Source organism: Protomyctophum parallelum, assembly GCF_964188405.1.
Source record: "Protomyctophum parallelum genome assembly, chromosome: 19".
Taxonomy (NCBI): Eukaryota; Metazoa; Chordata; class Actinopteri; order Myctophiformes; family Myctophidae; genus Protomyctophum; species Protomyctophum parallelum.
This window is the reverse complement of record NC_139717.1, coordinates 22633480-22656974: the sequence shown is the minus strand read 5'-3', so window position 1 is coordinate 22656974 and position 23495 is coordinate 22633480. Positions and strand designations below refer to the sequence as shown.

Sequence of the window (23495 nt, the reverse complement as noted above, 5' to 3'; positions counted from 1 at the left end):
CTATCCCTATCTCTAACCCTAACCTAAACCTAACCGCAAGCACGGGAGCAAACCTAAACCTAACCGCAAGCACGGGAGCAAACCTAAACCTAACCGCAAGCACGGGAGCAAACCTAAACCTAACCGCAAGCACGGGAGCAAACCTAAACCTAACCGCAAGCACGGGAGCAAACCTAAACCTAACCGCAAGCACGGGAGCAAACCTAAACCTAACCGCAAGCACGGGAGCAAACCTAAACCTAACCGCAAGCACGGGAGCAGTGCATGTTCGGACTAACGGGACTTCGGATCTATTGGCAGTTCCCGTTAAGAGTTCCGGGTCGGCTCACCAGAACAATCCATGGAATAAGGGAGGAAGCAAAAAAACCTGGCCAGGTGTCCAACCTGGCCAGGTGTCCAAATCAGTGTTTGTTTCAAAATCACTGTTGTACAACATCAATTAATGAGTAAAGAATGTATACATGTGTTCTTTATACTTGGTTAGTTTCCCACATAGACTGTAAAAAATATGGACAAAGCGTTCCCCGGGTCTAACATGAACGTAAAATGAAGCCTGAAATCCCTTGCATTCTAATGCACTGTAAATCGCCATCTTTCTAGATCCGTTTTGGACCAGCTGGCCATTGGCTGGCTCCGTTTGGGTCCAGCAGGCCATTGGCTGCCCAGACAACGAGGCGTGACTTCCCCCCTTCTTCTCCGTTGGTTTTTATTTTGACTCGAGTGGGAGGAGAAGACTCTTGAGTGGGAGGGGAATCCCGATCATAGACGGTAACGGTAGCCACGCCCCTCAGAACATACGCGACTTTATGGTCATTATTTTAATTAATGGGACCATAATTTTCCAAAAAGAATATTATGACATTAGAAATGAGACTTTAAACTAGTGACTGGAAGAAGAAAGTATTCATGACCATGTTTATTAAGGTAATACAGTCTAGGTGAAGTTGGGCCAAAATACATGGGCCTCTATGAAGCTATGGGGCTTTTTGGGTCCAGTCCAGCGCCACAACAGGCCATTATATGAACTACCGATTTCAAATGAGGCTTCACGAAATATCTGGCTGACTGCCCCCCTGGTTTCCCACTAACTCAAGCAGTTTCTAGCATGCATGCTTTAATTGTCTTAATTGATAAAAATACAAAAGTATTTCATAATAGCGGTCGTCTTATGCAAACAAAAGTGCCATAAACACAACCATGAATCAAATACTTTTAATTGAAAACAACAAAAATAACAAGTCAACCAAATGATCCAATGACGTAGGAACTGATGTCTATTGAAAAATAGAAGAACGACTGACATAGAAACATAGCTTTTTCAGAAAACTGTCAGGATGTAGAAGACATTTTTTAGAATCTGATCTCAGGTCACAATGGAAGCGATGGAGATGCCGTGGGATCTATGGGGCGAGGCCAGTAGCAGCCAGCGTCCAGCGTGTGTTCTGTCAGACTGACACCCATCCTGGACAGGAGACGATTCCCTGCGTCACACAACACACACACACACACACACACACACACACACACAGCATGCTTTATAGGGCTGCAACCATCCATTCACTGCACCACACAATAATACGCCTCAAATAGGGCTGCAACCTTCCTTTATTCTCCAGGGTTTAGTCCATGGTAATAATTAGTGATGCACCGAATATTCGGCCGCAGAAGATATTGGGCAGAAAATGGCTAAAAATGCATTTTCGGCCTATTCGGTTTCGGCCCCGAATAGGCAGAAAAGATATATCGCCGAATAGTGTATGCAATGAATGCATTCAAAATAACTGAATAAATGTTTTATGGACCCATAATAGTGATTATTATTTAAGTTTTGCCATAACCATTTCCTTTAAGGTACGGCCATGACAGCAATGGTAGGACAAAAATATATATAATATTAATCATATTCGGATAGTCGGTATTCAGTTTTCGGCCAACTGTTTCCTATATTCGGTATTCGGTTTCGACCAAGAATTTCCCTTTCGGTGCATCCCTAGTAATAATGATAATAATAATCATACATACCTGGATAGTCGGCCAGAGAGTGTGTGTAGCAAAAGTGCCAGGCATGTCCTCCGATCAACAGACCTCCTCCTTCTGCCACAAAGTTCAGGATCTCGTCTTTATGCTCATCACTATAGTGCATGGCACGGATGGGAAGATATGAAAATTACACGTCGCCACTATCGTGGCAAACATAATTGCGAACAACGATATTACCGCGATAATCAAAATCCCCAGCAATCCTATTCTGGGGAGAAGGAACACTTGCCAAAAATAGCCGATCTACAACGCGTTGTGAGCTTGTAGATCTGCTATTTTACTTAAGTAAAAGTATCGATAATGTAAATGGATTTGTGTATACAGTGAAATAAGAGTACCAAAATGCGCTCCTCGACAGGTCGGTTTTATAGTGCACCTATATAAGTGTCTCATACAAACATTATTTTTTGGGACGTGCACCTGCTCGTGTCTCATACAAATATATTAGGACCTTCTTGCACCTGTAGGAGTCGCACACAAACACGCTCAGGTCCTTCCGGAAGCCCGTCCTCGTACACAGCAGTCTTGATTGGCTGAGCAGAGGACGGGCAAAGTCAACGGCCGGGTGGACACCGACCACCCCCTGCCGTCCCTTGTCCAACCAGTGGAGGGCGTTGTGCAGGAATCCAGCCAGCTCCTGTTAATAACACACACACACACACACACGAAGGCTTGATTTCAACAGCACATTTTGGTTTAGTTTTAGTCAAAGTCTTTTGAATAAAATTCCATTTAGTTTTAGTCATATTTTAGTCATCTGAAATGTTTTAGTTTATAGTTTTAGTCGACTAAATATCACGAAGCGTTGTGAGCTTCTAGAATCTAGATCATATTATTTGACAATTCGGCCAATGTTATTTCTTATTATTTTAATAGTATAGTATAGTCTACAGTTCGGTGATTACTTTTGATGCAGTCTTTTGCATTTATTTTCTTCTTTTTAGGTATTAAAAAGGTCTTAAAAGTCCTTGTCTCTTTAATTGTCACCAGGGAATCCCCCGAAATCATGTAGGGGCCCCCCTGGGGTTCCGGACCCACATGTTGAACCACTGACTGCTGAGATGCAAGTACAGGTGTACCGCAGAATACTTTGATAATATTTGGAATTCATCAATATCACTTCAGTTAGGTCGGACAGACCACCAAGCAACCTCGCCAAAAAATGCGGATCTACAAGCTTACAACGTGTCACATCGTGACGCGTTGAGAGCTTGTAGATCTGATATTTTTGGTGAATGTCCCCCCTCCCACAATAGGGATGCTGGGATTCACTTGAATGTCAAGTGTGATTTCCCGCTCGCCAGAATGGAAGCTTCCTCGTGACATTGTATCTTAGTTGGAAATATTTACATTTTTGCGTACCGTTAATATGCCACAAATGTAACGTCCTATAAAGTAACAATGTAATCCAGGGGATGCCTTGGATGGAAAAGTTACATTCCAGGGGTGACCTGAGACAAAAAACGTCTGAGAACCACTGCAGTTATATCATATATATATTGATCAATATGAACATAGGCTCCTATGCAGTATATGATGAGTTTTTGTCTAATTCACACCTCACCTGTCGTATTTTGTCGACTATTACGAACAATGTTGACTACCTCTTTTCACTGACGAAAACTAAATAAAAACTAAGCTATGACGACTAAAACTATACTGTTTTTATTGGACATTTTGTATCATGATGGTTATAATCTTATTATAACTGTAAGACTAAATATAATGACAAGTCATAGCCGATCTACAAGCTTGTAGAACGGCAATTTTCAGCATGCAACTAACTGTAAAACCAGGCATTGTGACGCCATCAAGGCACTGCCAAAAAATGCTGAGTAAATCAACTGGATTGATTTAGTCAACTACATTCTTGATACTGTATGTACTGTAGTCAACTGAAACTAGACTAAAGCTAAAACATTTCCGATGACTATAAAATGAGAACAAAACTAAATGGAATTTTATTCAAAAGACTATAACTAAACTAAAAAACGAAATTGTTGCATGCTACTGTAGATCGAAAGGTGTGAGTCGAGTCCTTTTTGGTGTGATTCTTTGATCAATACTAACCTGTCGAAGTGGTGGGAAAAGTACTCAATTGTTTTACTTAAGTAAAAATACCAATACTGCAATTTATAAGTACTTTGTTACAAGTAAAAGTACGGAATTAAAAATGTACTAAAAGTAAAAGTACTCATATTGCAGAATGTCCAACTTCACAAATGTTAGTCGTTGACGAAAGTTCAACTTAGAGCTGTAACGCTCCATCATTCGTCTGCTCCAATCAGATCAACGTTACCTTGTCCGCGCCCCTTTATAAACGCTAAAGTTCTCAAACTCTGCCCGAACCCGACCAGGCCCGACCAAGCCCGACCCGACCCGACGTTTTAGGGCCGGGCCGGGCCCAAAAAATATGCTAATTAGTCGGGCCGGGCCGAGCCTCGGGCTCTGTGATTTTCCGCAATTTTATTCTTTTTTTTTTTTTTTTTTTTTAAGTGTTATTATAATGAAAATAGCAATTCTGTTATTTGTGTAATGTGATTGTGTATACGTGTATGTATTTATTATGAAGAGGGCTGCGCTATAGGGGATTCACTTGTGACAGGAGGAGGACTGGAGACGGGGGACGCATCGCACTGGCATTTCAGACTCGGAGGCCTCGTACACACATGTCAAACCATGTGACTTCCATTGGAAAAGCATTGAGAATGAGGCGGCCATGAAACAGACAGAACAGATCATGTCAGTCCAGCATGTGTGTACGAGGCCAGAGCAGCATTGCAGCCTGCCCCGCGCGCAGGCAGTAGAGAACAGTGGACGGTGAGAGACTTGCTTGCTACCGCTGGTTTCCCTCTGGTTTGCGCACCAAACGAGCTACTAACCACCAGTTAACTTGCCAAGTTGCCATATGCTTAAATATTTTATAAAATCAATCGGATTATCACAGCTGAAGAAGCGTCAGGTTTTCGTCATGTTGCACCGAGTCTCGTTAACCCAGCTGGCTGCGATGAATAAAACCTAATTATTAATCAACGTTACCAAACGATCCAGTGATATATAACTTGCTACACGTAAAGCAACTTCACTTCAGAGGAAACTAAGGGAGGGAGCTGCAGCTGCTATTCGTGTTTACTCACCAGTCACCACCACCACTGTATGGAATCCATTAGAATGATTGGAAATGGAAGTTATGGAACATTAATAGCCTATTCTAACGTGAGTTACATACATCCTTTATTTCGATAAATCCGTTGATCTCCGTTCTCACTTTCACACTGAAACACGGCACCGCTGCATGCGCTGCTATTTAGTGCTGCTTTTTTTTCTCTCTCTTTTTTACCTGTCGGGCTTTTGACGGGCTTCGGGCTTAACATTATGGCAATTTTTAGGGTAGGGCCGAGCCTCGGGCCCACCCAGTTAGGGTAGGGTCGGGCCGGGCCATAATTTTTGGGCCCGTTGAGAACTTTAATAAACGCTCCTCTTCCTGCCAGTCACTCATCTGTGCTCCCGTTCAGGTAACACACAGACACGATCGAGAGCTCACAGCTCACCTTCATCATCCGTCATTTCCATCCAAGTTCAAGAGTCAACAAACTTCTCCACGGCCGCAGCTCATCCCAGGACACACCGACGGGTGTTTCGCCAGCGTCCCAGGCCCTGCATGCCTCCAACAGATACAGTATCATTCTAATTGCTCGCCACTGCTATTTATCCACCTGAATGGTTCAACCTTCAAAACAAACGTAACTGCTAACAGCCTAATTTCGATTCCGTTCCGATGCTGCCTCCGCACGCAATAGCCACTTTTTACCCTGCTTGCTTGCTGCTGCTCAGTGCTTTGTATGTCGTGCGTTGCCGTATACAAGGCTGCTTATGCTGTATACTGCTGCTAATGCCTCATGCCACCAGTCTCGCTACTGCTTCAGGTGGCGTCTGGGCGATCATGCATTAAACGTTGCTTCCACGGCAGTAAGCTACTGGTCATCTTGTGAACGTAGCATAGATCAGGCTGCAGGTCTAAAATCATACACGGCGTTTTAGTTCGTCCACAGTGTAGAGTGGCGACACGCTTTGTCTAGTTCCAAACTTTTTGTTCCTTTGGCGGAACTTTCCCCCGAGATAGAACGAGCACTTCCGCATTCCATTGTTGCCACGGGAGTCAACACTAGCGTCACCACTATCGTATCATTAGACTCCTAGACTACTCTGAGCATGTCCGGTGCCGTCAGGCTGTTGCCACGTCCGCTCATTATAAGCGTCTCAGGCTGTTTTATTGAATCACTTGCCGGGTGAACGCCGTTGTTTAAACCCACGGTTCATTCGAAGCACCCTCAGTGTTACATGTTGGTAAATTATCTGACGCTGTCGGATCGTTTTCATAATGATTCAAGTTAGTTTTCGTGACTTGTTTTCGCGGACCTGGCGCTCGTCTCCTCCAACATTGCAACTCGGTGCCCCATTCATTCATGCCCTGGCAATCTACTAGTGCTTCAGATTCATGCTTCAATCATGTGGATTGTGATGAGATGTTGAGCGTAATCATAGGAAAAAGAAAAAGAAAGAAGAGAGAAAGAGAGAGAGAAAAAAGAGAAGGAAAGAAGGAAGAGGAAGAAAAGAAAAGGAGGAAAAGAAACAAAGTAAAAAGAGGAGAAGAAGAGAGGCGTGCGAGTGTCAGTGTGAACACGTTCAAATAGCTGATCTACAAGCCGTGAGCTTCACAGGTCGGAGCTCCCACTATCAGCTCAATAAGTCACATTTTGCTGTGGTTTATTCCCGGGTTTTCATTCTATGTCTAACCCCCTGATCGACGTTAGACCCTCACGCCGTGAGCTCGTAGCTCTGTAGTGGCAATCATTCACGGCATTTAATGTTTAATGCACCGCTCGTTCACTTGACCTTTCACCACCTAGTTAACTTGAGCTAGCCCCCTTTTCACCAGCACCCCTCATTTCTCACGGGTGTGATTATCACATTGCGTTTGCTCAGGAATCAGCTCAAGTGCGCGGAGCGGCTTCCCGCTGTCCCCCTAAATTGCTCATTTAGGACTCGTCACGTTTCACATAAAAAGAGGAAAAAGAAAGAAAGAGGAAAAGAGAAAAAGAAAGAAAAAGAGAAGGAAAAGGAAAAGAAAGTCAAACGCGAGATTTGATTTGCCGTTCACTCGTCCGTCGCATCCCAGCTTCAGTTAATGCCACGCAGGCAGTCATCTCTCATGGTCACGACATGACTAAACCGCAGCACGCATCACTCCACTCACCCTCTCCGACCGCTTTCCGCTTTCAACGTGACAGTCACGCTAACTCGACGCAGGTATAGTGCAAACATACAAATGGCTCGTCTTCAGGGCGGTCGTGTTCCATCTGGTATTCCTCTCCTTTCACAGCAAATCTCAAATCTGCTGCCGCGTTTGCACATTGTCGTACCTCGCCCAGCAGATATGGGAGCTTTCGCCACGGGTCACATTCTCAATCTCCAGTCGTAATCCGTGGGAAGTACGTGTCTCTGATGTCTCGGTTCAATGGACACATGGTTAGAAAGCGTAGCTCGCTTTCCACTTCTTTTGCGCATAGTCTGTCTTCTCTCAGGATTCAGGTCCGCCCATGTCGACCTTCTCGATGGCGAGACCGTGCTCACCGAGTCCGTACCCAATTAAGATTTTATCTCTGCTACTCACCCGTCAACTGCATTGTTTCTCCCGTCAATTAAGTCTTAAGATTCTACTCTCACTCCAACTGCCACGTCGGTCCGACCATACTAACTCTATGCTTGTGCTCCTCCTGTCCAGCTACCTGCTCGGCGATCTTCAGGGAAACGAGCACCGTTCACGCATGCGGGAAGGCCAGGTTCCCGGCTAGGCCTCAACACGGACCCCCACCGAGCTGAACTCGTCAGCCATCCACCGCAGTCTAATCCCATCAGCAGCCATGCACTGCAGCAGCTAAACTCAGCCGACAGCCACGCACTGCGACAGCTAAACTCAGCCGGCAGCCATGCACTGCAACAGCTAAACTCTCCGGCAGCCATGCACTGCACCAGCTAAGCTCGACAGCCACGCACCGCAACGTCTCAACTGCGCCGTAATGTCTAAACTCATAGGCAACCACCCACTCAACGTCTCAAACCACTCACCTTAACCCATTTCCGGGCGGGAACCCCTATCGGTATCTTACCCCCTCAGGCCGGGAACCCATACAGTACGTACAGTATTCAAAATGTAAAATTTCGATGCTGCTTTATAAATATTTGAAGTTTTTCAGAAACCTTAGGTCAGGATCCAGAGGCGTTTTTAGAATCCGCCTTAGGCCTAAATGGATTAAGCCATAACCTATTCACAGCCTCCGTTGCTCAAATTCTCACTCACTGCCCTCTGTCGAGAGGACGCCTGCTAAATAATCATTCCATTCACGTTTCATTCATGCCACGCTAATCAACCTTACTCTCATCCCAAACAGACTCCGCCGGCAAACGATTTCCGGCCAACCATCCAGAGGCTCGCTAACCATCGGGCTGTTCGCCTACCAACCATACCTACTAACCATTCTCCCACGAGCCCCTTCCGCGAAGGCTCCCACGTCGGCGGCACCAGCCGTCGTGAGGCTCCAATGGCGCGGGGCCTTCCTCACTCTCCCACGGATCCCTTCTCGCTAAAGGCCCCGGCTCGTCGAGGGAATCTCTCCAACATCGTTTGTATAGTCCCTTCCAGGTAAACCTTAATTTACTCCTTCCTCCAGAAGTTTGCACCATTCCTCCAGGCGTGCACTCTTTAATTCCTTTTGGGGGGCAGGCTCAAGAGCCCTCCTGCCTCCGCCAGGCAGGATCCGAGCCGAGGCTCTGGCCCGTCTCCAGGGGGCCTGCGCCAAAGCCCTTCCACTGTCACCTCCTCATCATACTGTCATCATTCCGTTATCATTCTGTTATCATACTGTCAGTCACTTCTCTGTCCATTCACTCAATCCCAGCTCCATACTGTAATCAATTCATCTGCAATAAATCTCACCTCCAACCTCCGCCCTCCGTCTTAAGTGTAAGCTCGTTAAGAGTTGAAATGTTAGTCGTTGACGAAAGTTCAACTTAGAGCTGTAACGCTCCATCATTCGTCTGCTCCAATCAGATCAACGTTACCTTGTCCGCGCCCCTTTATAAACGCTCCTCTTCCTGCCAGTCACTCATCTGTGCTCCCGTTCAGGTACCCGCCACCTCCCCGACGCCGCCCAGCAGCAGGCACCACCAGGTCGGCCCCAGGGGGGCAGGCTCAAGAGCCCTCCTGCCTCCGCCAGGCAGGATCCGAGCCGAGGCTCTGGCCCGTCTCCAGGGGGCCTGCGCCAAAGCCCTTCCACTGTCACCTCCTCATCATACTGTCATCATTCCGTTATCATTCTGTTATCATACTGTCAGTCACTTCTCTGTCCATTCACTCAATCCCAGCTCCATACTGTAATCAATTCATCTGCAATAAATCTCACCTCCAACCTCCGCCCTCCGTCTTAAGTGTAAGCTCGTTAAGAGTTGAAGTTCAAAATGTGTACTGAAAGTCTGTTGAAAATATATCTACAAGCTCACAATGCGTAGCGGTGCGACACATTGTGAGGTTGTAGATCTGCTATTTTAAAATGGTCAAAATGTATAGGGTTGAAGTGGTTAATGTCTGTTTTCTAATCAAAATTAAAATCTTCAAAGTAACTAGTAACTAAAGTTTTCAAATAATTGTAATGGAGTAAAAGTACAAATGTTGCCTCCGAGATGTAGTGGAGTAGAAGTAAAAGTACTGGAAATTGGAAATACTCAAGTAAAGTACAAATACCTCAAAATTGTATAGTTAAGTAAAAGTACTTTCCACCACTGACCTGTCGTCCTAAGTAGCTCTCGTGCGTGAACACAACAACCCTGCCCCGCCCGTAGTAGGCCCCGGCGAGGAAGACCCGTCCGTCATGGTTAGTCCCGATGGGGAAGGCCCGCGATCCGTAGACCAGCAGCTCACCTGGGACACTAGAGCCCCTGATGTCAAACTCCTGCACGCCCCGTAGGAGGAACCATTTGGCCCTCTCAGAGGCCTATAGAATAAAAGTACTTAGTTACCTTCCACCACTGGTTATTACAGATGTTCCACGTGGCTACGCTGCAACTGTGAGGTGAACTATAGTAGAACTAAGTGGCGTGCACAGATAGAGGGGGTGCTAGAGCACCCCCTGCCCTTTTGGCAATGTGCCCTTTTTTGTACAGTGTACACTGTACAGTATGTGGACCATGGTCAATTCTTGATAAAAAGCTACTAATATATTATTTAGGCCCCAAAATCTATAAATCTTACACTATTAAGGCAACCGGCCGGTTCCACGCGCTACACAAGGTGCCCTTTTTTCACTTGAGCACCTGCCCCTCTAAATGTCTGTGCACGCCACTTGTAGAACTGCTTGGCCCATGTTATCGCTGCAATTTAGTTGTGCTATTTTAGCACACTCTCTTATCAGCAGCAATAATAATCAAGGTAAATAATCCTATACATACAGTGCATAATAGATATGTGATTGCTCTGTACAAAAAGGTTTCTGAATGACTTTTTGACCATTATGTATCATCTTCAGGTTTAAAAAAAAAAGTTAAATTAAATGAAACCTGACGAGGATTCAACATCTCCTCCAGGCATCTCTTCACATCAGCAATCTTCTGTTGCTCCACCATGGCCCGTTTCTCTCTCTCTGCCTCCTCCAGTTTATTTTTCAACTCTGTAGGAAACACAGAACCATTCAAAATAAAAACACTGTTACCATCCTACAAAGTCGGGATTGTACCAATGTCCCATCAGCCCTATGATCCCTCAACCATAGCCATAACCACAGTCCTAACCCAAACCACGAAACTAACCCTGACTCCCAGAGCTGGGCGATTCATTTGATTTTTTTATTTACTTTACCTTCTTCTCTCTGCTGTGCCTCAGAGAGTATTTTATCTGATGCCAGTATGGTCTTGCCGACTATCGCCTTCTCATCCAGGTATGTCTTTAGCACCTCCTCAGCCTAGTACCACACACACACACACACACACACACACACACACAACAATGGAACTTAGTGGCGTTTAAGACCCACGGCCCGCATAGGGCCCTGTGCAAGACACAACAGTTTATTTTGAATAGTTATACAGCTATTATTGCATTATTTTAACGTTCTCTGGCTCAGATCTGAAGTTGGCAGGAATCTGACTCACCTTGACTCCTCTGCCTTCTACACGTCCGTAGTTATGACTCATCATCTGGAGATCGTCGCAGAACGTCTTGTATCCTCCAGGGACTGAGTAGTGACCAGCTCCCAGGTTGCTCTCCAGAGGTTCAAAGACTCGTTTGATGATTTGTTCACATGCCTTCCTGGACTCGTTGAAGTTCTTCTCGCAGATCTGATTGTATTCCCCCTGAAGTACACTCTAAAAAACAGTGGTCAAAATGAACACGTATATTCACAAATTGTTTGGTATTGTGCACTTGTGTGCTCCAAAGGGTATTGCACCTGTCTTCAGTTCTTGTGCTTTACTGGCCATGGCACCCCGAAGCGCATACTCCTTTTTCACCCCTTCTTCCGGGTTGAAAAAGTGGTGGGCCACTTCTATTAAATTAATTCTTAATTTTAACATAGTTTGCATTGAAGGAATGTCACTGGAAGATAAATATCAGTAGAAAAAACCCTTCAAGTTTTCTGGTAAACAACAAAAGGAAAGACAAACTCACAAGACAAACACAAACCCAAGCAGTTAAAGGTATATTCAGTGATTTCAAATATCACTTATTTTTTTGTTTTGTTGTGATAATCCTCTCTACTATAGAGTGTGCTGACCATATAAGGAGTTCCTCCCTGTCCCCAGTTAACCCCTGGGGGTCAAAAAGGATAGTTTCGTTTTTGGCTCTCTATCCTGATTGGATGAAAGGCTTAGGTCCCAGCCAAAAACGAAACCTACGGTTTTTTGAGTGAAATCACTGAATATACCTTTAAACAACAACTGTATTAAACGAGGGACTAAAAGCACAATCATTTGACTGAGCTCTAAAGGATTATAAATTGTGCTGCATATCAAGGTGACAGATAATGATTTCCAACACATACCACAAGCTTCGTCTGGTACTCTTGGTTGTCATCTCTGAAAGAACGTTTCGTGAAGAGTGACCGGGCCTCTCTCTCGCTGGACGCATGGATTGCAGACAGCTCCTCCGAGGTGTTGGTGGGGAAGCGTACTGACATCATTCTGTGTACATACAGGACCCGGGCCTTCCCAATAGCTCTGGCATTCTCGACCTCAGCCAGTGCCTTCAAAGCATTTTCCAGACAGGGAACGTCTCCACTATGGATGGCTTCCACGTATGTCTCTGCCAGTTGACCAAGCACTGTGGAAGGAAGACCCCCATTCAGTTAAGTGTTCAACTAGTCATGATATATTACAGAGAACGATGTTTATCCCATTTTAGACCTGAGGACGATTCTACAAATGACTTCTAAAATCCTGACAGTTTTCTGAAAAACCTCATGTTTCTATGTCAGCCGTTCTCAAACATTTCCATGTCAAGGTCCCCCAAAAATATATGTAATTTGCCACCGAGCCCCGTCTGAAAGTATGTTGTTCCAGGGACCCCTGGAATATGATATACTGTAAATAGCAGACCTACAAGTTCATAGCGCGGCACTCGGTGCCGCGCTATGAGCTTGTAGATCTGCTATTTTTCAATAGCTAAAGTATAGAGCGCCGCAGTCCCTCCCCCTTTCAGAAAAACGAGTGGCCCAGGAAATGAAAACCCAATGCATTCTCCCATCGGCACTTCTTATTTAATTTATTTTAAAACGGTTACGCCGCGGACAAAGCCAACTCGGATCGTGACAAATCATGACAATGAACACAATGTTTTGGGCCGATCAAATAATTTATAAGACAAAAAACAAAACAAATAGTGTTGTCTCCTGACTTTCTTTTCTTCTTTCTAATGATTTGATCGGCCCAAAACATTGTGTTCATTGTCATTTGTCACAATCCGAGTTGGCTTTGTCCGCGGCATAACCGTCTTTAAATAAATTAAATAAGAAGTGCCGATGGGAGAATGCATTGGGTTTTCATTTCCTGGGCCACTCGTTTTTCTGAAAGGGGGAGGGACTGCGGCGCTCTATAACATACCGGTCATGCTTAAAACACTAAAAGGGGTTCCCGCCCGAAATGGGTTATGCTGGAGCAGACACAAATCTGATGTTGCTAATTCCAATATCACAAATATCACAACGTCAGAAAAGGGGACGCTTCGAGGTATACAGAATATTACGGTATACGGTCATGAATCTTAGGTACTTTCAAAAAATATATATATTATATTTTGACCATATCACTTATATTCTTGACAATGAACACTTGATTTGTCGGAATGCAAAGTGAGCACAGGTATAGCAGTCATAGATCAAATCCCACTCACATCTGCCGGTGACCTTTATGCCATCCCCGACAGTCTTGGTGTCAGACTTGGTGTAGATGTGTTCAGTGAACGTTTTGGCCTGTTCAACAAAGTCTCGATCCAGGTCAGCGTCAGTCAGGTCCTCCATTTGTTTCATTACCTTAGGCTTGCCTGGTCTCTCAAACACAAAACATGAGCGAGGCAAGAAGAATTTACGAATGCAGGCACGGGGTTCGTTGTACCGCTGGTTCTCTTCGCCTTTTGACAAAATGAAACACACACCAAACACAACACCGTTAGTCACGTGGAAAGAGCTTCTAATGCCTCGTTTAGATTACTTAAATCCCAATTATATTCAAATAATTGTCAGCAGTTCACCTTGTTTCTCCTTTAGACCGTGTTCCAGGTACTCGTCTGCTGTTATGGGTTTACCATCAATCTCCAGCACCAGTGAAAAATCTCGCACAGCCCACACAAAGGAGGGAGTGAAACGTACATACGTACGGTCATCCTCCTCATCCGTATTGGACTTCATTTTCATATGCTTTGTCAGTTCTGTCACATAGCTGTAAGGGGTGGCGTTAAGGATGACAAAAAGAACCTCGCACAGCGCTGGGTTTGTAAACCTTTTTACAGGCGGGTTTGACTGAGTGGGGATATAGAGCCCTATATGGATTCATTAAAACAATATACTTGAGCTTGTCTAAATATACAAGGGAGTGGAAACGATTATTCTAGAGTTAACAGGCCTACGTTAAAAAAACTGTACTGTACTGTACTGTACTTGCACGGCAACATGTTGTGATCTCTTAGATCTGAGAATATCTGTACTGTACGTGTGTGTGTGTGTGTGTGTGTGTGTGTGTGTGTGTGTGTGTGTGTGTGGGTGTGCGTGTGTGTGTGGGTGTTCGGCTGCACAACAGTGACACTTGGTGGTGAAAAAAGGTACTTCCTTGCTTAGACATACATACAGACACAGACAGACATACAGACACACATTGCTGCGTGTAGGAGTGGTTAGCACCACTAAAAAAGTGAAAACATGGCAAATATACGACTCAATATTCACAGATATAATTGAGCAAAAGAGGGAATAATTTGTGTATAATTCATAGGATACTGAAGGTTCTCCATGGACTTATTATCAATGACACCCAAGCTGTTGTAGACCAGGGTGCTGCTGAGCAAAACTGCCATGGCAAAGATCCAGTTGTCGTGCTCTGCATCTCCCTGAAACCAGAATAAATTGTTTGGATGTGTGTGTGGATGTGTGTGTGTACTCTGATCTAGTGATGGGAGATTAATCAGCAAACACATCGGTATTGGACGATTCTAGTTGTTTTTAGATTAATCTGCATCGGTTTGATTAATCAATCAGACCGATTAATTAATCGGTCCGATTAATCGGTCTGTCTTTACTGATAAACAAGCCCAAAGTAACAGCTTGAACAGATCTACAAGCTCACAATATTAAATATAAAGGTATTAAAGTTAAATCTGACATGCCTAAGCCTGCAGCGCAGATAAGCTTGTTGCATGTATTTTTCAGAATGGACAAAATTATTATAATTTTTGAATACAGAATGAGATCATATCGACATCGGTAATATCGGCTATCGGCCATAACAGCAATTAATTATATCGGATATCGATATCGGCCAAAATGTCTCATCGGCACATCCCTACTCTGATCACATGTAGTTCATAGTTTGCCACCATTTAATTTCTCATTAGTTATGTTAAAGTGTTAAACAGACAGCCAAAACTGTGCTCCTCCTCTGTGTGCAGGAGTCTTGACTGCACTAGTTAGTGTTAGTTAAGTGTCCTTCAGCAAGACACTGAACCCCTAATTGCTCCCGGTGTGCAGGTTGGTGCCTTGACTGATTTTAGTTAATTTTATGAGATTAATGGACACATTTACAGAGTGTGGTGGGTGTGAACATCCAACTCCACTTACTCCAGGTTCTGACGCCACATCCCCAATCCCTTCCTGTAATAACGTATTTATCATTAATATAAATGTATTTAACACACAAAATGGTGTCTCACCTTCTCAACATCTCCCAGTCCCTCTGTATCCAGCAGCACCAGAGTGTGGTCAGTCTTTCTGGGGTGAGGTACACACCACATCCAGATGCCCTTTGTCTTGGATTGGATGGAGGATCCCAGAGGGAATCCTTGACGATGGAATATGGGACAATGACAAACCAAATGACATTGAAACCATATTGATGCTGACAGTGGTGGAAAATAAGTACATTTACTTAAGTAGTGTACTTAAGTACACTTTTGAGGTATTTGTACTTGAGTATTTTCAATTTCCAATACTTTTACTTCTACTCCACTGCATCTCAGAGTCATTTTACTTTTACTCCACTACAATTATTTTAACATTTTAGTTACTAGTTAGGCTACTTTGGAGATTCTTATTTTAATTAGAAAACATAAATTAACCACTTCAGCCCTATACATTTTTGAAAATTTTGAAAATAGCAGATTTACAAGCTCACAATGTGTCGCGATGCGAATACGGGACTTCTACTTGTAAGGCCTCACTCACACCTTACGATCTAGCATAGGCTACAACAAAAGTGTCATGGCTGTGTTTCGACTGCCCCCCCCCCCCATACAACACAACCCATGTGACTCCCATTGGAAATGCATTGGGGCAAGATGTATCACACCCGTTGTATACAATAAGCATCAGTCTGTTGTGAAGGTGTGAGTGAGGCCTAACAGAGTGCATCGACATTGCAGTATTGATACTTTTACTTAAGTAAAAGTCCACCACTGGATGGCGAGTCTTAAAGGGAAAGGGAAAAGTAGCATACGCAAAGTCACTCTGTTAGTGCCCACAAAGAGTGAGCTCAATTATAATGTCAATCTCACCTTTGCTTGCCCCAGCCAGCCTGTTCATGAGGTAGGACTTTCCGGTTCGGAACAAGCCCACTATTGACACCACGACCACTTTCTGCTCGATCTGCTGTAAAATCTCCAGGGCACTGGGAACCATACGCAGTCTCCCATCGCTGTCACTCTCTATCAGACATACTGGCTCCTTCATTGCCATGATGGTGATGGTCACTGGCACTGCTAGTGGAGAAAATACAAAAAAACAAAAGGACATGAGGACGATAATGTACACTGCTACCTAAATGATTATGATATGAATGCTTTCTTTCAAAGGGGAACATTGCAAGCGTGTGGAATCTGCAGAATCAGTAGTAGGCCTACGATGCTCAAATATAGATATACACAAATGAGGCAATAAGGCAAGAATTCAGACTTGAGTATAAAGAAGCCAAAACTTACATGACCTGTCGATGCAATGGAAACCCAGTGTGGCTCATTGAACAACAGGGATTCACAGTTTTTATACCTGCCCACAGCTACAACTCGGAAACAGACATGTTGAATGTCACATGAGGGTCTGTTGATTGATTAGGTCAGATAAAGAGCTGAAGAAACAGCCACTAATGTCTTAGGACAGTGCACTAGTGAGAAAACAAAGGAAGTAAAGTAGATTACATGATAATACACAATAATTACATGAGTGAGTCAATGCCGCATTCCCCCCTTTCATGATGACGTGAGACCCAGAAGTGAATTCCCCCCGTTCATTTTCCCCATAGGCTTTTCAAAAAGTATTTATTTAAAGACATTTATGCCGCGGACAAAAGAGTTGTGACAAATCATGACAACAAACACAACATTTTGGGCTGCACAAATAATTACGAAGAGGAAAAACAAATGTGTTGTAACCTGCCGTTCCTCCGTTTTCTTCTTCTTTCTAATTATTTGTTCGGCCCGAGAAATTAGGTTTGTTGTCATGATTTGTCACAACTCGCTATATTGGTTTACAGACTTGAGACTATCAAAGTGGTCAGACTCTGACCCTGGTCAGCGACGATTATCTAGTTTAGTAAACTTTAGTCTCAAGCGAAGCAAAGCCCGTCCTGAATTTGAGGGCGACTTGAGGTTGACCTTCAGTTCATGTCAGTAGCCATTTTGGTAGGAGCGTCATTCCTTCTGCTGTCCTTGCTTCTCGTATCCATTTTTTTGTACTAAATAAATGCATCTCATATCTGTGATTTCTGTCTATTCAGTGTTTCCCTAAAACTACATTTTGCAGCCTCTAAGTATATCCCTGCTCAGTCGAGCCTCCTATAAAAAGGTTTACAAACCCAGAGTTGTGTGAGGTTCTTTTGCCATCGGGGAGCACTATACGTACACTATATACACAATGGGCCTGATTCTTCAACGCGCTTCCGCTTATATATTGACGTGACGCTGGCGGAAAGGCATTTACGTGGATTTCCCACATTCATTTGGAATTCATGAAAATGGCCGTGAACTTGACGCTGGCTTTGGTTCGTCGGAAATTCCGCTAAATCCTCCGCCACCTCTTTAGGTGGCGGAGAAATTTGCGGAAGCATACACTTGCATATAGATTTATTCAGAAGGCTTTAGTCTTCATGCTGAATCAATAAATAGTCCCCAAATCTCAGATAAAATATGTAGGCATGTGCCCCCAACATATTGGTCGATCAGCACATAAAAAAACGATATATATATATATATATATATATAAAAGCCGAGTGCACTTTCTAGGCAAGTTAGCCTATAGAGTCCCATACAGAAACTGCCCCGCAAGCACGACACATTTCTATTTATTTATTAGGATATTTATATCATGCGCGATTGAGGCTGCTCACTCGGCAGCCTTCTACTCGGAAGTGCAACGGTTGTGAGCTTGTAGATCGGATCTCGCGGACTCGCAGTTATAATAAGAACATAGGCTTATCTGCATTCTGCACTGTACGAATCCAACATAGTTTAGTGTAGACAGTAATGCCTGCAGTAGGCGGCGGCAGGCCTAATGAAATTGTTTTGTTACGGAGATCCTTGAGTCAGAATTGACTGTCGGTGTGTGTGTGTGTGTGTGTGTGTGTGTGTGTGTGTGTGTGTGTGTGTGTGTGTGTGTGTGTGTGTGTGTGTGTGTGTGTGTGGCGGGGGGCAGACAGCAGCGTGCTGCCGATCCGATTCACATTGGAAAATGAATAGGGCTAATTAGCCCTATATAAAAAATAGAAGACCACATTTATAGCCTAATGAATGCAGCGTGTTTGAAAGTCGGCCAGTCATATCAGTTTTAAACCAGCTCACCTCCACTCGTGAACATGACGGACAGACAGACAGAATTTATAATAATGTATATTGATATTGATCACATGGATGCCTGCACACAGAATAGTTTAACTCACTGAGACAAGAGGATCCCAGGCCTATAATATATTTACTTATGAATGTATGGGCTACTGTTCTTTATCGCGCAACAGTGTCGAGGGCCCATGCAGCCCCCCTCCCTCTCTCGTCTCTCTCTCTCTCTCTCGCTCTCTCTGAAAAGGCGACTTTTGCATTGACATATCCGATATTTTAAATATCCGATATGTTTTACCTCTGCAAAGGTGTGAGTGAGCACCCGCCTTGGTCCCGAACTTAATTAAATAAATTATAATTATATTGCTTCAGCGGAGCACGCACCGTAAGCTTGGATAGCAGTGACCGCGGCTGTGATCTCAGACAAACTGCTGTCTGCTGAGTCATGCTTGAAGCCTTTTATGGTGCGATATAGGGCGTGGATCAATGCAGATGAGGTTGTCGGTTGCTTTTCCGATCACTTTGCACCCGCTGCATTCAGTATGACATACACCTGCGATACACCTGCGCACCTGTGGTACACACCACTCTCTGAATAACACGTCATCTCAACGTAGCTTGATCGGACGGATAAATACGATATCTGTTTCCGCCACCGTTACACTCTGACGCATTTCGTTTTTGAAGAATCAGGACCAATATGTGCAGCTGGTGGTGGACCACAACGGGCTTATCATGGACATCGTGGCCAGATGGCCAGGAGCCACCCATGATAATAATAATAATGAATTGCATTTTTATGGCGCTTTTCTATGCACCATGTGCCTACTCAAAGCGCTTACAATGGTTCATTCATTCATACATTGGGAGGTGAAGCGGCGAACAGTCGACGCCAGCGTCCTCACTTCCCACCCCAATCCAACCCTTGATGCTGACTGTCAAGCAGGGAGGCACTGGGTCCCATTATTTAGAGTCTTTGGTATGACCCGGCCGGGGATCGAACCCCCGACCTCCCAGTCTCAGGGCGGACACTAACCACAAGACAAGGTGTCACAGAGACGTAACATTATTTTTTGAGCGTTTTACTCATATCTGGCTGTCTGAATACCAAAGAAATCAATTAAAAAAAAATCCTTAAAATGTTGAGAAATATTGCTTCTAGCAGCTTTAATTCTCAGGGCTTCTTGATAATCCAGTCCCAATGCAATGCTCATATATGGAGTGTCACAACAGCCTCCGTGTCGCTCTGTTCTCGCTTGTGTCACGAGGCGTGACGGACTGATGCCCGTATATGGTGGAGTGACTGATGGGTCACGCCACAGGTTTTGCCGGTTTTCATAGTGATCTACGGTCGCAATTATTATGCAGAATGTCCCATTTCACACACGTTTTCAAATGTATAAACCACCAGTGGTCCTTGAGAGGGTTCCAGCTAGGTGGTCCCCAGCTAAATGATGGATAGTTGGTAACCAAATGAACCCTTATAGAGCGTTGCAGTTTTCATGACGACGAGAGACCTGGAAAAGAATAACGTAAATTTTCCTCATAGACTTTTCAAAAAGTATTTATTTAAAGATGTTTAAGCCGCGGACAGAGCCAACTCAAGTGGTCAGAAATCATGACGAGTTGGCTTTGTCCACGGCGTAAACGTCTTTAAATGAATACTTTTTGAAATGTCTGAGGGAAAAAAAAAAGAAGAAATTCCGGGTCTCTCGAGGGAGCGGGACTGCGACGCTCTATAGATCTTTAACTCTTGAGCGTAAAATTAAACCAAATATTTGGTTTAATTTTACACTCTAAAGAGTTAAATTATTGTTAAACATCTGCATTACTTAATTTACAAGAAGTCTACCCAATTACAGAATGTAGAAGAATTGTTATTTTGATCAACATCTGCCTGCTATATCTCCTACAGTATAATTATATATATATATATATATATATATATATATATATATATATATATATATATATATATATATAAATAAATAAATAAATAATGGTACCAACATCAATACAGCATGGAATGATGGACAACATCTTATCCAACGACACCAAAATATTCCTTAGTTTTGGGTCTGAGAGGCTAAATGTCATCACATGGTGGTGTCGTAGCTCAAATGGCCCCTCACTTCACACAGGTGTGATTTTTTTTACACATTGAGGGCGGGAATCACTTTTGGTGTTAAGCAATATGTTAGATCTACAAGCTCATGTGCCGCGCTATGAGCTTGTAGTTCTGCTATTTTTTTTAAAATCGTCAAAAATGTGGCACAAATCTTTGAATATATTATTTCAGAGCGAACGTTTTTAACTAAAATCTTTGCTTCTGGGGGGGGTCCCTGGAACAGCATATTTTCAGATGAGGGTCCTTGACATGAAAATGTTTGAGAACCACTGACATAGAAACATGAGTTTTTTCAGAAAACTGTCAGGATTTAGAAGGCATTTGTAGAATTGTCCTCGGGTCTAATCCTTTTTTCTTTGTTTATTTTTAAAGGAAAACGATGCCTGGTGCCCTTGCCTGGAACCTTTGTCTGGAGACCTTGTCTGGAACCCTTGTCTGGAACCCTTGTCTGGAACCCTTGTCTGGGATCGTCCTCAGAACGGCAGTGGGGGAGAGGTACAGATTTGGCTCCCTGCCTCTCCCCGGCCTGTGGCCCCGGCAGACCGTGAGTGTTATTACAATGATGTTACACTGTTACTGTGTGGGGGTCCCTAGTCTAATGTGTACTGTACTGTACTGTACTGTACTGTACTGTACTGTACTGTACTGTACTGTACTGTACTGTACTGTACTGTACTGTACTGTACTGTACTGTACTGTACTGTACTGTACTGGCACACCCGAAATCATCATATATAGTTACCTTGCCATGATGGGACTCCAAGGAATGATGGGAAATTAAATGAAATTCGCAGATTCTCTTGAAGAAATTAAATTCGTCAATCGTTTCATTGAATGAAACACATGCACACACGCACGCACGCACGCGTGCATTAACATCCACACCACCACAACGTCCTTATAGATATGTAGGGTTATACGGTACGGAGCTGCACTAATTAATATCTGTTCATTTATGTCTACACTAGAAGAGTGACACAAATTCTACGTTTGCCACCTGGAAAGTACTACGAAAAGAGGTTAATCAAACAGAAAATACAACATTTGGACAACCTGGCGGGAAGGAAACAACAAGTTAGGGAAAACTCACACAGCTTCAACACACACACGGCACACACATGCACGCTCTCTCACACAGACACACAGGGGGGGCACTGAAGTCCTTCAGCGCCCCCCCCCCTGTGTGCCCCCCCCCCCACACACACACACACCCCTTTAGGCCCATCACAATTACTACACAAGTATTTGTGATAATCGCAATACTTTTGGGATAATAGTCATAATCGTTCCCATGTTAGAAAGTAGTGGAAGTGGCAGATCTAGGAGCTCAAAACTGTTTTGATCTCGTAGATCTGCTACTTTCACTATTCATGTATTTTTTTTATTGTAATTTAAATAATTTATGAATACTTGTGACATCATATATAGTTACCTTGCCATGATGGGACTCCAAGGAATGATGGGAAATTAAATGAAATTCGCAGATTCTCTTGAAGAAATTAAATTCGTCAATCGTTTCATTGAATGAAACACATGCACACACGCACGCACGCACGCGTGCATTAACATCCACACCACCACAACGTCCTTATAGATATGTAGGGTTATACGGTACGGAGCTGCACTAATTAATATCTGTTCATTTATGTCTACACTAGAAGAGTGACACAAATTCTACGTTTGCCACCTGGAAAGTACTACGAAAAGAGGTTAATCAAACAGAAAATACAACATTTGGACAACCTGGCGGGAAGGAAACAACAAGTTAGGGAAAACTCACACAGCTTCAACACACACACGGCACACACATGCACGCTCTCTCACACAGACACACAGGGGGGGCACTGAAGTCCTTCAGCGCCCCCCCCCCTGTGTGCCCCCCCCCCCACACACACACACACCCCTTTAGGCCCATCACAATTACTACACAAGTATTTGTGATAATCGCAATACTTTTGGGATAATAGTCATAATCGTTCCCATGTTAGAAAGTAGTGGAAGTGGCAGATCTAGGAGCTCAAAACTGTTTTGATCTCGTAGATCTGCTACTTTCACTATTCATGTATTTTTTTTATTGTAATTTAAATAATTTATGAATACTTGTGACGGGCCTAATGTACCTCAATGTACCAGCTTGAGCGGTACATTTGCATGGGGATTCCAGACAACATAGCACGCCCACTATCGTTGACCGGGCGGGGAGACCCCCCCGGGAGTCTCGACCCTAATCCCCGGCGTTCTGAGGTCACTCCCCTGGCGTTCCCAAGGAGCATTCCAGACATCAAGGGCAGCCGGCATAATTTTCCTTAATAAATAATGCCTATAAATAAATAAACAAAAAAAAGGTGTTAAAAACAAGTGTTAGAAATGACTACACCTGTACGTGCCCATCGGCCACCGGCCTACTTGAGAACGATGCAACTAGGGAACCTACTAATACCCGTTGTCAACTTGTCATAGCACCCGTTTTAACGGGTCCCTTTTGTGCCCATACTGTATTATGGAGGTCTCTGTATCTGTCTGTCTGTGCCTGAAGAGTGCAAACTGACTGGGAAAATTGGACTGGTTAAGTAATCAATTGGCAGGTGTGGGGTTGCCATGGCAATCATTGACTGAGGCAGAGGCTGGAAATTGCACAGGTGAGGCCGGGGACTGATTAGGCCCACTGGCAGAGCCTGACCAGGTGTGCTATGACAAGTTGAAAATAGCCGATCTACAAGCTCACAACAGCTCGCAGTGCAAGGTATTACC

The 23495-nt window shown here is 44.0% G+C and overlaps 1 protein-coding gene across 1 annotated transcript; it reads right to left on the bottom strand.

Annotated features, from left to right (window-relative positions):
* Positions 1–1445: 1445 nt before the first annotated feature.
* On the bottom strand, positions 1446–16520 carry LOC310876862 (guanylate-binding protein 1-like; the record flags this gene model as incomplete). The annotated part of the gene is made up of 11 exons (XM_083790514.1): positions 1446–1462; positions 2023–2132; positions 2502–2677; positions 9885–10049; positions 11245–11457; positions 12132–12409; positions 13478–13714; positions 13835–14022; positions 14577–14686; positions 15506–15633; positions 16346–16520. 11 exons carry the CDS (start codon positions 16518–16520, stop codon positions 1446–1448), a joined length of 1797 nt encoding a protein of 598 aa, XP_083646640.1.
* Between the last annotated feature and the right edge of the window lie 6975 nt (positions 16521–23495).